This window comes from Scardinius erythrophthalmus, assembly GCF_964197995.2.
Source record: "Scardinius erythrophthalmus genome assembly, chromosome: 18".
Lineage (NCBI taxonomy): Eukaryota > Metazoa > Chordata > Actinopteri > Cypriniformes > Leuciscidae > Scardinius > Scardinius erythrophthalmus.
Genome location: NC_138238.1, coordinates 3,430,698 through 3,443,892, shown reverse-complemented (window position 1 = coordinate 3,443,892; position 13,195 = coordinate 3,430,698). Strand labels below are relative to the sequence as shown.

The 13,195-nt window shown below is 40.4% G+C and overlaps 2 protein-coding genes across 3 annotated transcripts in view; one reads left to right on the top strand and one right to left on the bottom strand.

Annotated features, from left to right (window-relative positions):
• Positions 1-588: 588 nt before the first annotated feature.
• On the bottom strand, positions 589-10,754 carry fbxl15 (F-box and leucine-rich repeat protein 15). 2 transcript variants are annotated; one of them, XM_081392914.1, is made up of 5 exons: positions 10,568-10,754; positions 9,839-9,998; positions 9,247-9,749; positions 1,868-2,080; positions 589-1,730 (listed from the first exon to the last, which is right to left on the bottom strand). In XM_081392914.1, the coding sequence occupies exons 1-4, from the start codon at positions 10,642-10,644 to the stop codon at positions 1,891-1,893; spliced, it is 930 nt and encodes a 309-aa protein (XP_081249040.1). In that variant the 5' UTR covers positions 10,645-10,754; the 3' UTR covers positions 589-1,730; positions 1,868-1,890. The 2 variants fall into 2 exon arrangements, with proteins under 2 accessions (XP_081249040.1, XP_081249041.1); XM_081392915.1 differs by having other exon boundaries at positions 756-1,730; positions 10,435-10,701.
• Positions 10,755-11,302: 548 nt separating this feature from the next.
• Positions 11,303-13,195, top strand: part of gpx9 (glutathione peroxidase 9) — a gene marked incomplete at both ends in the record, with an annotated part of 3,024 nt that continues 1,131 nt past the window's right edge. Inside the window, 3 exons of the mRNA XM_081392249.1 lie at positions 11,303-11,434; positions 11,876-11,969; positions 12,787-12,917. Of these exons, the coding sequence (XP_081248375.1) occupies positions 11,303-11,434; positions 11,876-11,969; positions 12,787-12,917 (357 nt within the window). The remainder of the gene's footprint in view (positions 11,435-11,875; positions 11,970-12,786; positions 12,918-13,195) is intronic.

Here is a 13,195-nt window from a genome sequence, read left to right as displayed (position 1 = left end):
ACAACACACACACTCACACACACGTTTACTTGTTTGTTTAGCTATACTTGTAAGGACCTCCACAGACATAATGCTTTTTACTGTCCACTTACATACCCCAAAACCTACCCATCACACAAAACTTTTTGCATTTTTACATTTAAACACACACACACACACACACACACACACATTTTATTATGTTTATTGTGAGGACCAGCAAAAAGTAGGGAATCTGAAGTTTACTATCCTTGTGGGGATATTTGGTCCTCACAAGTATAGCTAAGCATGTCCACACACACACACATAAAGCTTGGATTTTTTATATAGGCCTACTTTTTTTTATCTTGCACCTAATTCAATTTTATTATTTCTATTGATTTTTGGGGCTCATAGATATAAAAATGTCACTGCAACAGTGGATAAGACAATTCTATTATCTTTTTTTTTATTGATCCCTTTTCTTATTTTAAATGAACCATTTTTATTCTCTCCATTTTAACATACTGCTAACTCTAATATGCTAAATAAAAAAATGATAGATGTCTTTCCGATGATGCATACATATTAATTCATATTTCTACACAAAAGGAGTTTCACAATCCAGAACCAGTTTGAGTTTCAGGGATCAACAGGATAATTAAGGTATATGACTAATGATTCTATAATTCAGGTCATTAGACACAAACCTTCTCTCTATTCATGTGGAGGAGAACCAGTTACTCTTATTAATGACTATAGGCTTGTGTAGTTCCTGAATTATCAAGCAAGATTTTGCGTGTATGAATCAAGAATAGGCTACACCTCTTTTTATTGAACCTGTACAGGAATTCAAGTCAAACACCTTGACTTCTCAGCAATCTCCATAACTCAACTCCATAAATAAAGACTTTTCATAGTTAAAACACATGCATTACAGAAACCCAGCGTTTGCATATCAATGCAAAACCAAATCAATTTCCCACTCCATTCTGCAATTAATCACAGATCCATCAATCTGACAGCAGAGGCTACACTGCCCCCTTGTGGTCAATTCAAGTTAAAACAATACCACAAACTTACCATGTGATAAATGTTGTAACATTTATAAACATGTTTCAATTCTGCAAAATGGGTCTTGATGACATATTATCAATGCAACATATAGAGCAATACCAACAAATAGTCTCAATTGACAGCAATATTCAGTGCACATGTGCAGATAAAATATATGAAAAGATTTGTCTTATGCAAAAAAACACTGCGAACCCATGAAGTAAATCAGAAACAATATAAATTTTCCAGCTTCTTCCATTCTTTTCTATTATTACATTAATAGGGATCAAATGAACACAGAATCCACCAGTATGCGTCTGTAAAACATCACTTGATGATTCTGAGGAGGGATTTGTCTAATGAAGCTGAGAAAATCTGATGCTCCAGGACTGAATGTTCAGATGTACTGAAAAAAGTGCAAATATTTCAGTATTTCACAAGTGCAAAATGATACAACATTTGGTGCATGAAAAACAGAAAAGCTTGGCATCAATAAATAAGATATTTCAGGTGATATTTTCAGATTAGATCAAGCCCCATTCTGAAAAACAAACAAGTAAATTGTAGTGTTTCTTTTTAAATGCTAAAATACACTAAAACAATCAAGCACTTGAGATGTGGATTTGTGGTGTGTCTTCTGAGATATTGCATTGGTGTAAAAATGTGTTGTTTCAAATGTCAGCCATCCAGAGAAAGATCATGTATGATGAGAAGACCTATGAAACAAAGCAAACATTTCACACATTACAAGCAAAGTCACTAACCAGAGGCACTACATTGATGAAAGGTTACAAATATGAAATTTGCACTAATCATACACACAAAAAGCATGTATTATGAGGTTTTTGCTCACCTCTTCTGGATGCTCCTGATGTGTTAAATCTGCAGGTTAATAAACGGAGCGAATCCCACGACGTCCTGCAGAAGCACCAGCGCCCTCTGCAGGGGAGGTTCCACGTCGATCTCCACGTTACGCCGGCGCAGGACACCCAGACTCGACTCGGTTACGTTGTGACAGTGATTGACTTTGAGCGACTGCAGTTTGGGGCAGTACTCTGCTAACGTCCTAAACACACAAATAAACAGTTATTGATAGTCTCTGCTTTCAAAATGTCAGAAAAACTTCCCTAAACAATCTCTCATCTAAATATCGTTAATGATTTACCAGATAGGGCTGTGGGATTAATCGAAATAAAAGCGGAATCGCAATATGGCTTAGTGTGATTATCAAATGAATTGACAAGCGCTGCATGTTTCAGAGTGAAGCGCGGTACTGTGTTGATTTACACCACATGAGCAGCTCATGATTCGGTGTTTGTAGCGTCTCAGTTCACAGTAAATGCCGCTCGACATGAAGTTTAGTCACTTGTGCATTTGGGAACGAAACATGCACAATCATTCTCGAAGCACTTATAAACCGGCTGTTGTCAACAGCGGAGAAGCTTTAAGGGTCCTTGAGTTTTTCCACAAAAATAAAAGTTAGAAATCAAATAAAATTAAGACAGCCATAAATGTTATGTTAAATGTTATTACTACAATACTAATACAATACAATACAATAGTAATATTTCTTCTTTATAGTACAATTTAATTATATATATATATATATATATATATATATATATATAATGAATATCATTATATATAAATGACAATATATTATTATTTTATATAGTCATATTTATATATAAAATCACAATATTTAAAATTAAATTAAAAAGTAAAATTTAGTATTAATATTATTATTACTTATGTTATGATTATTACTATTTATTGTGTATTTATTATTACTAAAAAAAAATTTAATAACAAAATAATAAATATTACTATTTTAGTATTTCCCTGTAAAATAAGAAACTCCAGTATTTAAGGAAAAATTAAGAAAATAAAGTTGTAAAAAGTATAAAGTTTGTATAAAGTTTGTTTATAAGACGATTTGGCCAAAATATTGTGATTATATATAAATAAGACTGTTATAATCTCAATATTCTTGACTGAATTGTGTAGTCTTACAAACAAGCAGGATCTGGAGTTATTTTTTATTCTTTTCCAGGGAATATTGTAACAGTTTCAGAGTGTGTTCACTATTACTGGCTGTTTATAGCTGTTTTGTAATTATCTTCCTGGTCACCAGGGGGCAACGCCCTCAGGTAAGGGGGTTAGAATACCCATATAAAGAAGAATGAGTGATCTAGCTAGAGAGGCCATGTGGTGGCTTTTCTTGGAGAGGACTCACTCTTTCTACTAAAGAGGGGTTTTGAGTTAAGGCTCAATGGTTATGCCTCTTTTGGCTACTATTTGAGGAACAGTGCGTTTGCAATACTCAATGTAGGCCATATTTCCTCAATTGTGTTGTTTGGTGTTACCCGGAATCCTTGTGTTCAATACGGACTTAACCCCAGCATCAAATCTTCTTCGAACGGATTTCTTTGGTGGATTATATATTTTTTTTGTTCCAACCTGGCCCAGAGGACTACAAGTTTTGGCTGAGTGAGTTTTTTGCGGTGATGGGACTGTGGTCGCAACTGGTCTAATTTTGAACTGAACTTTTGTGCACTAACAATTGGACTGATCATCGCTGGATGGCAGGTTCATTATTTCCATTACACACATATCATCCATATTATCCTTTTATGGTTTTGTGTTTACCTTGTATGGACTGAACTACTGTTGAAGGTCTCATTGGACCAGGTTTTGGGTGATTGTAAGCTATTATTGCTTTATGGTGTTGTGATATATTGTTTTGATATATATTCATTTTGAGCTGGTGGTTGGCAATTATATTTGGATGTGATTCCCCCTTATTTTTTTCTTGTGTTTCATTTTTGTCTTTGATATTAGACGAGTTGCTACACAAAATGGCGCCCAACGCGCTTGTAGAATTTCTCTTTCAAACACTTTTGTTTATCAGTACAGAGCGCTGTGCTTAAGACTGAAGCCTTCTATGTCTGAAAGAGAAATTCTACAAGCCACTCTCCGAAACTGCAATCCTCGTATTGCTAGCGTACTAAGGGGTACCGTATCTACAGTGGACGAGATGGTTAGAGTGGGAACATTGGTGGAGAGAGACCTCAATGAGGAGAGAGCATATTGGAGACAGAGACAGGCTGAGCAATCACGAAAACCTGCTGTGGTTGGAACAGCTGGTCGAGGTCAGCATGATAGTCAACCTATTGCTCTCTTGGATGGAACTTGTGAGCGTTCTGTAACTCCTCTGACATTACCTCTAGTTATTCGTGGTTATCCCTTTGAAGCTTTAATAGATACAGGCAGCACTTACTCGTTGGTACAAGAATCCCTTTGGCATCGTATCAAGGAAAGGGAGGAGGCTTGGCAGTCTGCTAGAGGGCAGACGTTTTCCCTTGCCAATGGACACCTTCAGCATGCCTTGGGAAAGGTAACATTAGAATGCACATTGCATGACCATGTTTATCCTTTTAACGCTTACATCATGAGAGATCGTGATTTGACTTTTCCCTTGATAGTAGGCCTTGATTTCTTGAATGTCTCTGGCATGGCCTTGGACTTCCATGGCGCAACATATTCTTTGCCCGAAGAAGATAAGGTGCATCAGTTTACCATCTCTTCATCTTCACATAATACTGACTTCTTTTCAACGGCAACTAGATTACATTTAGCACTACCTGCTGTTCAAATCAATGAGGCCACCAGAACTCTCATTAAAGATCTTGTGAATTCAGCAGATGCCTTACCTTCCCAGAGACATCAATTAGAAAGCTTTCTCTTTGATTGGCCTACAGTGTGTACTGATTCACTGGGAAGAACCTCCACCATCAGGCATCGCATCAACACCAGGGATGAAATTCCAGTGAGGAAACGGGCATACCCTACCCCAATTCATAAGCAAAAATTGATTGAGGATGAGGTGTCGAAGATGCTGGAAAAGGGAATTATTCGTCCATCCACTTCCCCGTGGGCTGCACCTATTGTATTGGTGCCAAAAAAAGGATGGTAGTTTGCGCTTTTGCGTAGACTACAGGTCCTTAAATGCAAAAACTCCACTAGATGGTTTTCCTATGCCTCAGGTGCAGGACATTCTCGTCTCTTTGTATGGAGCCTCGGTTTTCAGCACTTTAGATCTGAAGAGTGGTTATTGGCAGGTCTGTATGGAGGAAGATAGCATTCCCAAAACTGCTTTTGTCACCAAATCTGCACAATATGAGTTCATTCGTCTTCCTTTTGGTTTGAAAAATGCTGCTTCGACTTTCCAGCGATTAATGAATACCATCTTACAAGAGCTCATCGGTAGATGTTGTTTTGTCTATATAGACGATATTGTTGTGTACTCGGCTAATGTTCAGGAGCACTTTGGGCATTTAAGACAGCTGTTCACAAAGCTGGAAGCTTCTGGTTTGACTTTGAACTTGAAAAAATGCAACCTAATAAGAAAGTCCCTTTCGTTCCTTGGTCATGTCATCTCAGAAGGAGGAGTAAAGACTGAACCCTCTAAGGTTGAAGCTGTCCATAATTTCCCAATTCCCAAGAATGTGAAGGAAGTCCAGCGATTCCTTGGCTTGGCGGGTTGGTATCATCGCTTCATACCTAACTTTTCAGAGCGTGCAGCACCTCTTCATGCCCTGGAAAAGAAGGATGTCTTGTGGGTATGGACTCAGGAGTGCCAACAATCATTTGAGTGGCTAAAGGAAGCTCTGCAGAAAGCTCCTATACTTAGACCTCCAGATTTCAGTCGGCCCTTCAGAGTGCAAACAGATGCCAGTAACGTTGGTTTGGGGGCAGTATTAACACAAGAAACTGATCAAGGGGAAAATGTAGTAGCGTATGCTTCCAAGCTGCTGCAGAGTGCTGAGAAGTCATACTCCACAGCTGAGAAAGAGTGTCTCGCTGTAGTATGGGCTGTGGAGAAATGGCGAGAGTACCTCGAAGGAAGACACTTTGATGTGCTTACAGACCATTCTGCACTCACATGGGTTTTTAATCATCCAAGACCCACATCTCGGTTAACAAGATGGGCCATTCGGCTCCAAAGCTTCGATTTTACGGTAAAGTACCGTAGAGGGCAGTGCAATGTTATCCCTGACACGCTGTCACGAGGAATGGAAGAAGAAATCCCTGGGACAATTGCTCTCTCTCAGGCGGTCAGTGCCCCATGTAACTTACCTTTGAACTGGGAGGACATCGAGCGTGGGCAGAAAGAGGATGTTTCTCTTCAGCATCTCTGGGATGAAGCCAAAATTGATGTTGCAAATCCAAATCGAATTCGTTATGTCATTCAAAATGACTACTTATTTAGGTGTACCGTCAACAAAGATGGAGGTCAAGTTTTCCAAGTGATCATTCCTACACAATACAGAGAGCAGTGTCTTCAATTCGTCCATGCAAACCCCTTGTCCGGACATCTGGGACGCATGAAAACCTTGCGCAGATTGCTGGAGGTGGCCTATTGGCCAGAGATTCGGAAGGATGTCTGGAAGACCTGTAAAGAGTGTCAGACGTGCCAGCAGTATAAGCCACGGATCACCAAACTTGCAGGCCGACTTCAATCAACTCCCATTGTTGAACCAGGCTTTATGTTAGGGATTGACCTAATGGGGCCTTTTCCCAAAAGTACTCGCCTGAATGAATACCTGCTGGTGATTGTGGATTATTGCAGCAAGTGGGTGGAATTATTTCCTTTAAGATCTGCAAAAACACCCTTGATTTCAAATGTCCTGACGAAGGAAATCTTTACCAGGTGGGGTACCCCAGCATATCTAGTCTCAGATCGAGGACCTCAATTTACATCTCAACTGCTTCAAGACACCTGCAAGCAGTGGGGTGTGGTCCAGAAACTCACAACGGCTTACCATCCTCAGACTAATTTGACGGAGCGAATTAACCGTACCCTTAAGACCATGTTAGCCTCCTATGTGCAAGAGAACAAATCGCCAATGGGATAGGTGGATCCCTGAATTTCGGTATGCACTAAATTCGGCATGGCAGGAGAGCACTGACCACACACCTGCTGAAATTGCAATTGGCAGAAAACTGAAAGGTCCCTTTGAGCGTCTGGTCCACAAGTCTCCAGACCCTGACCAAGCCGCTTATAACACCATTGAGAGACAGAAGGCCTTATTGGAATGTGTCAAAGACAATGTGAGTAGAGCCCAGATGAGACAGGCCAAGTATTATGATCTCAGAAGGAGATTAGTCCAATATGAAGAAGGAGACTTAGTATGGGTACAAACTCACCCGCTGTCTCGAGCAAGTGATGCTTATATGGCAAAGCTGGCTCCCAAGTGGCAAGGACCTGCTAAAGTTATGTCAAAACTTAATAAAGTCAATTATCGAGTAAAAATGGTCCAGGAGCCAAATAATGTCGAGATCTATCATGTAGAGAAGTTAAAACCCTTTTTTGGGGCTGTCTAGCCTTTTTCAGAAGGGAGGGGTATGTAACAGTTTCAGAGTGTGTTCACTATTACTGGCTGTTTATAGCTGTTTTGTAATTATCTTCCTGGTCACCAGGGGGCAACACCCTCAGGTAAGGGGGTTAGAATACCCATATAAAGAAGAATGAGTGATCTAGCTAGAGAGGCCATGTGGTGGCTTTTCTTGGAGAGGACTCACTCTTTCTACTAAAGAGGGGTTTTGAGTTAAAGGAGAAGTTCACTTTTAAAAAAACTTTTGCTGATAATTTACTCACCCCCATGTCATCCAAGATGTCCATGTCTTTCTTTCTTCAGTCGAAAAGAAATTAAGGTTTTTGATGAAAACATTCCAGGATTTTTTTCACATATTATGGATTCCATTGGGACTCAAACGGTTCAAGGTCCAAATGACAGTTTCAGTGCAGCTGCAAAGGGCTTTAAACGATACCAGACGACGAATAAGGGTCTTATCTAGCGAAACGATCGGTCATTTCAAAAATAAATAAAAAAGTTGAAGTTTTATAAGCACAAATGTTCGCCTTGCTCTGTTCTTTGATGCGCGTTCGTGACGTCACCTAATACGCAATTACGTTGAAAAGGTCACGCTTGAAAAATTAAAAAAAATTATTTTTGGCTTTTTAATATTAAAACACCCAGGATACGCACACGAAATGGGCATTTTAAACGATAAACTGACACAAATACATTTGAAAATGTGTATATGGTCCTCCTTCCGCACATTTGTAAACACATCAAACTTGACCTTTTCAACGTGATTGCGTATTACGTGACGTCACGAACGCGCATCACAGAACAGAGCAAGGCGAACATTTGTGCTTATAAAACTTAAACTTTTTTATTTATTTTTGAAATGACCGATCGTTTCGCTAGATAAGACCCTTATTCACCGTCTGGTATCGCTTAAAGCCCTTTGCAGCTGCACTGAAACTGTCATTTGGACCTTGAACCGTTTGAGTCCCAATGGAATCCATAATATGTGAAAAAATCCTGGAATGTTTTCATCAAAAACCTTAATTTCTTTTCGACTGAAGAAAGAAAGACTTGGACATCTTGGATGACATGGGGGTGAGTAAATTATCAGCAAAAGTTTTTTTAAAAGTGAACTTCTCCTTTAAGGCTCAATGGTTATGCCTCTTTTGGCTACTATTTGAGGAACAGTGCGTTTGCAATACTCAATGTAGGCCATATTTCCTCAATTGTGTTGTTTGGTGTTACCCGGAATCCTTGTGTTCAATACGGACTTAACCCCAGCATCAAATCTTCTTCGAACGGATTTCTTTGGTGGATTATATATTTTTTTTGTTCCAACCTGGCCCAGAGGACTACAAGTTTTGGCTGAGTGAGGTTTTTGCGGTGATGGGACTGTGGTCGCAACTGGTCTAATTTTGAACTGAACTTTTGTGCACTAACAATTGGACTGATCATCGCTGGATGGCAGGTTCATTATTTCCATTACACACATATCATCCATATTATCCTTTTATGGTTTTGTGTTTACCTTGTATGGACTGAACTACTGTTGAAGGTCTCATTGGACCAGGTTTTGGGTGATTGTAAGCTATTATTGCTTTATGGTGTTGTGATATATTGTTTTGATATATATTCATTTTGAGCTCGTGGTTGGCAATTATATTTGGATGTGATTCCCCCCTTATTTTTTTCTTGTGTTTCATTTTTGTCTTTGATATTAGACGAGTTGCTACAATATAAATAAATAAATAAAAAGCAATTAAATGTGTTGCAGCCCTGATCTGATCTGAGCTTTAAAACAAACTCCTGCAAGCGTCTGCTTCTCAGCTCAAACACAGACACACCACACACACACCTGATGGCTTGGTTTCGCACGCGCAGACACCCCGTGAGGTCCAGCTCCTCCAGCTCTCTGCACTTCTTGGCCACTTCCTCGACCGCCGTGTCCGTGATGTTCGCGTTAACCGCCACTGAGAGCGAGCGCAGCGCCGGGCACTTCCCCGCCACGTAACACACGACCTCGTCCTTCAGCTGGCGGCAGGCGGTGATGTCCAGCGAGCGCAGGTCCGAGCAGTGATCCGCCAGACTGCGCAGTGCCAGGCTGTCCACCCACTCGCAGTGTGCCAGGCTCAGGTGTGTGAGACGCGGGCAGCTCAGAGACACCGCCACCAGAGCGTGACGGCTCAGATGAACACAGCCGCGCAGGTCCACGCGCAGCAGGTGCTGGTTCTGACCAATCACAGGCAGGAGCTCTTTATCAGAGATCCAATCAGAGCAGTTGCTGACACAGAGGTGGTGGAGGACTTGATTGTGGCGAAGCATGGAGCAGAAGGCTTCTTTGGGAATGTGAGGACCCGTCTGAGGAGAAACACAGGGGGAATAGTACGAAATACAGTGCAACAGAACGGACAATATTCCAGCGACTGAACCCAAGTTTTTCCCCTCACCTGCGCAGGGTCAAACTTACGGCAGTTGGCCAGGTAAACCTGTATGAGAGAACGAAAGCTCCTGCTGACGCGCTGCAGGCTGACCAGGTGACGCAGAGGCAGGTAACAGAACACGTGTGTCACTAACACATCCTCCCAGGGCAGGTCCAGCAGATGACACCTGTCACAACACAACACACACACATCAATACGACACATCAAACTGACATCAATGGGAAGGGGACAGTTAGGCAAGATGTCAGTGGTAAGTGTGTCATCCCCTTAATACAGTATATATATATATATATATATATATATATATATATATATATATATATATATATATATATATATATATAAACATGACTAAAAATATAAACATCATACATGTTGGGGAATTGCCAATGTATAAAACCATGTGAATGACTTGGCCAAATATTAACCACGAAATATTAAAGGCAGCGCGCATACAAAACAACCGAGCAACTGTATTAGACATACTGTTATCAAAATTGACTAAGAATACAGTGTTCGTACACGTCAAAAACCCTGCTTTTACAGACAAAATGTTATAATACGAACATGTCAACTAGTAAAAGACAGAAAAAGATGTTTACATGTACAGTACAGATGTTCTGCTGCTGTTTGCATGGATGCAAACGTCTGTTTGTGCGCATGCTAGTCAGAGGAACGGTACGCGCATGTTTCTCTAAATCCATGCACACCTGGATCACTCTTTATAAAAGATACCTGTGGCTTTGCATGCGTTCATCATGTTTTTGATCCATGCTGATACTGTCCTTTGATCCACGCACATTATTTATCATGATTGATAAACAGCTGACCGGCTCATCCGGGTTCTTCTACACAGATGATGCGGATTCAACGGGACACTCGCGACTCACTGCTGCCATCTTACGATCATAAATAACTGTTTGAATGCGTGCAGTGCACGTCTAGATATATAGACATAAACCGATCGATAGACAGGCAAACAGAGACAGATACACAAGAATGACATTTTTATAGATAGCCTAGTCCTACAAACCAAGCGACAGGTCTTCAAACATCCACATTAGCAGATGCTAATTTATATGATACCAACAGCCTTCAGTAAATGCATGCATTTTGTTTGCTTTATTTATATGGCAGTCATTTATAATTAAGATTATTTCTAAGAGGGACCTATAAGATAAACAAACAAACATATATAAACCTGATTGATCAGCTGCTGATCTGGAGGACGTCAATGACACAATCACATGGCCATTGAAATGAAAACACTCACATGACCATCAGGGTCAGCATGCCTTTGTAAACCTGGGACAAAAAAAAACATGAATGGCTCAAAAACAAAAGAGTCATTCATGCAGAACCTCTGCTGAGCCAAGAGATACAGAACGCTGAATGAAACGCAGCCGAGAGCCAGAGGTTAGTGTGTAACATCACTGAGACACCAGTGCACACTGAGAATCAACAGCAAATATGGCTGCAAATTCAGTGTATGACTTCACCATGGAGACCCTGGAGGGGAAGGCCGTGCCACTCAACATCTTCAGAGGAAAAGTTCTTCTCATCGTGAACGTGGCGACCTTCTGAGGGTCCACCATCGAAGAGGTATGGCTCAGTTTTCCTTTGTGAAGTAGAACAGTTTTAATAAATCATTTAATGCAATGAGTAGGTCACACACACACACACACACACACACACACACACACACACACACACACACACACACACACACACACACACACACACACACACACACACACACACACACACACACACACACGGCATATATATAGCCTACAATATATTGTATGCTTTATGGTCTACCTATGCTGCCTACATTATGATAATGTCTTGATAATTGACATAACCACTATGCATCTGCATTGGCACTTGTTCTGGACTGGGCAAATGTCCATTGTCCATATGATTGACTTGTAATTTAATGTGATGCAGCTGTCAATCAAAACCTATGTTACTTATTTGAACATTAATTAATAAATAAAAATGTATGTATATAAGTAATCCTAACTGAAACAAATGCTGCAGTATCACAGGATGAATGCACTCATGGACATGTATGGAGGACTGAACTTCACTGTGCTTGGATTCCCCTGCAATCAGTTTGGCCTTCAGGCTCCAGGTAAGACCTGCGTATGACTGGTTCGGTGTTCACTGAACAGATGTCAGAATCCAGCATGGGATGTTTATTAAAGGGGTCATATAATGGTACAGTACATGCACTTTTACAAGGTGATTGTACTGAAATGTGTGTTGGCAGTGCCTGTACACAACCATCATATAATGATAAAAATCCATCCAGTGTTTTTTTTTTATCTCCTTATATGTTTTCCCCTGTCTCAAATCGAGCCGTCTGACCATGTGACGTCACACAGTCGGACGCCCCTCCCACGAAACGTCATGTTCGAGCCTTAATTGTCTAACTTCTTCGGGCCGTCTTCTTGTTTGGGCTCCGACTCCGGTTCAAATTGATACGGTTGCACAGATGTGTCCTCTGAGACTCCCGCTGCCATTCTTTCTCCATAATATACCCTCAACTGTTGTCAAGGCAACACTCCACGTGTGTTGTGTCAAAACGCCTGCAGAACAGAGGGGCGGAGTCAGCAAAGCTCATTATCATTTAAAGACACATGCACTAAAACGGCGCGCTGAAAACAGAGCTGTGTTTGACCAGGGAAAATGAGTGTTTTCTTACAATACTAATGAGAATTTTTAATTAAAGTATATTACAAACTTTTCATTTAAACCCTAAAGAATCATATTAACTTGTACAAAAATGGCATTATATGATCCCTTTAAATAAGAGAGACTGGGGCAAGTAGTACAATCTGGGTTTGAACATTCTAGTTTAAAGACCTGAAATATAATCTTTTTTGAATTCAGCACTGTTTTAAAGTTTAGGGTCAGTAAGATTTTTCTTATCCCTTTGCTCTTCCCAGAAGAGAACCATGAAATCCTGAATGTTCTGCAGTATGTGAGACCAGGAGCAGGGTTCCTCCCACAGTTCCCCGTGTTCGGCAGGATTGAGGTGAACGGCGCAGACGAACACCCTCTGTACGCCTTCCTGAAGGTACAGCATTCAGCTCTCAGCCCAGTGCAACTCTGTGCAGCATATCGGAGATCAGCATTTGCATGAACAAAATAAAGTCTATTTTGAGACTTTTTGACATGATTTTCATCACGATTATAGACATTTCTTCCCCACAATTTCTCATTTTTAAACTTTTTTTTTTAATCTAACAAAACAGTCACATAAATTTTGAGTTTATCAGTAGATCTGAGAGGGTTCCTGAAGCTCAGTTCGGTGCCGCATCACAAATCACTTATTTAGCCTATAAAACATTTAGA

Excerpts from the sequence above, each read along its gene's own strand:
- fbxl15 (XM_081392914.1), bottom strand. The coding sequence starts at position 10,644 with ATGATAAATAATGTGCGTGGATCAAAGGACAGTATCAGCATGGATCAA. Across the intron at positions 9,750-9,838 it reads GTAAGTTTGACCCTGCGCAG|ACGGGTCCTCACATTCCCAA; the intron begins GTGAGGGGAAAA and ends GTTTCTCCTCAG. Across the intron at positions 2,081-9,246 it reads GTGCGAAACCAAGCCATCAG|GACGTTAGCAGAGTACTGCC; the intron begins GTGTGTGTGTGG and ends TTGTGTGTTTAG.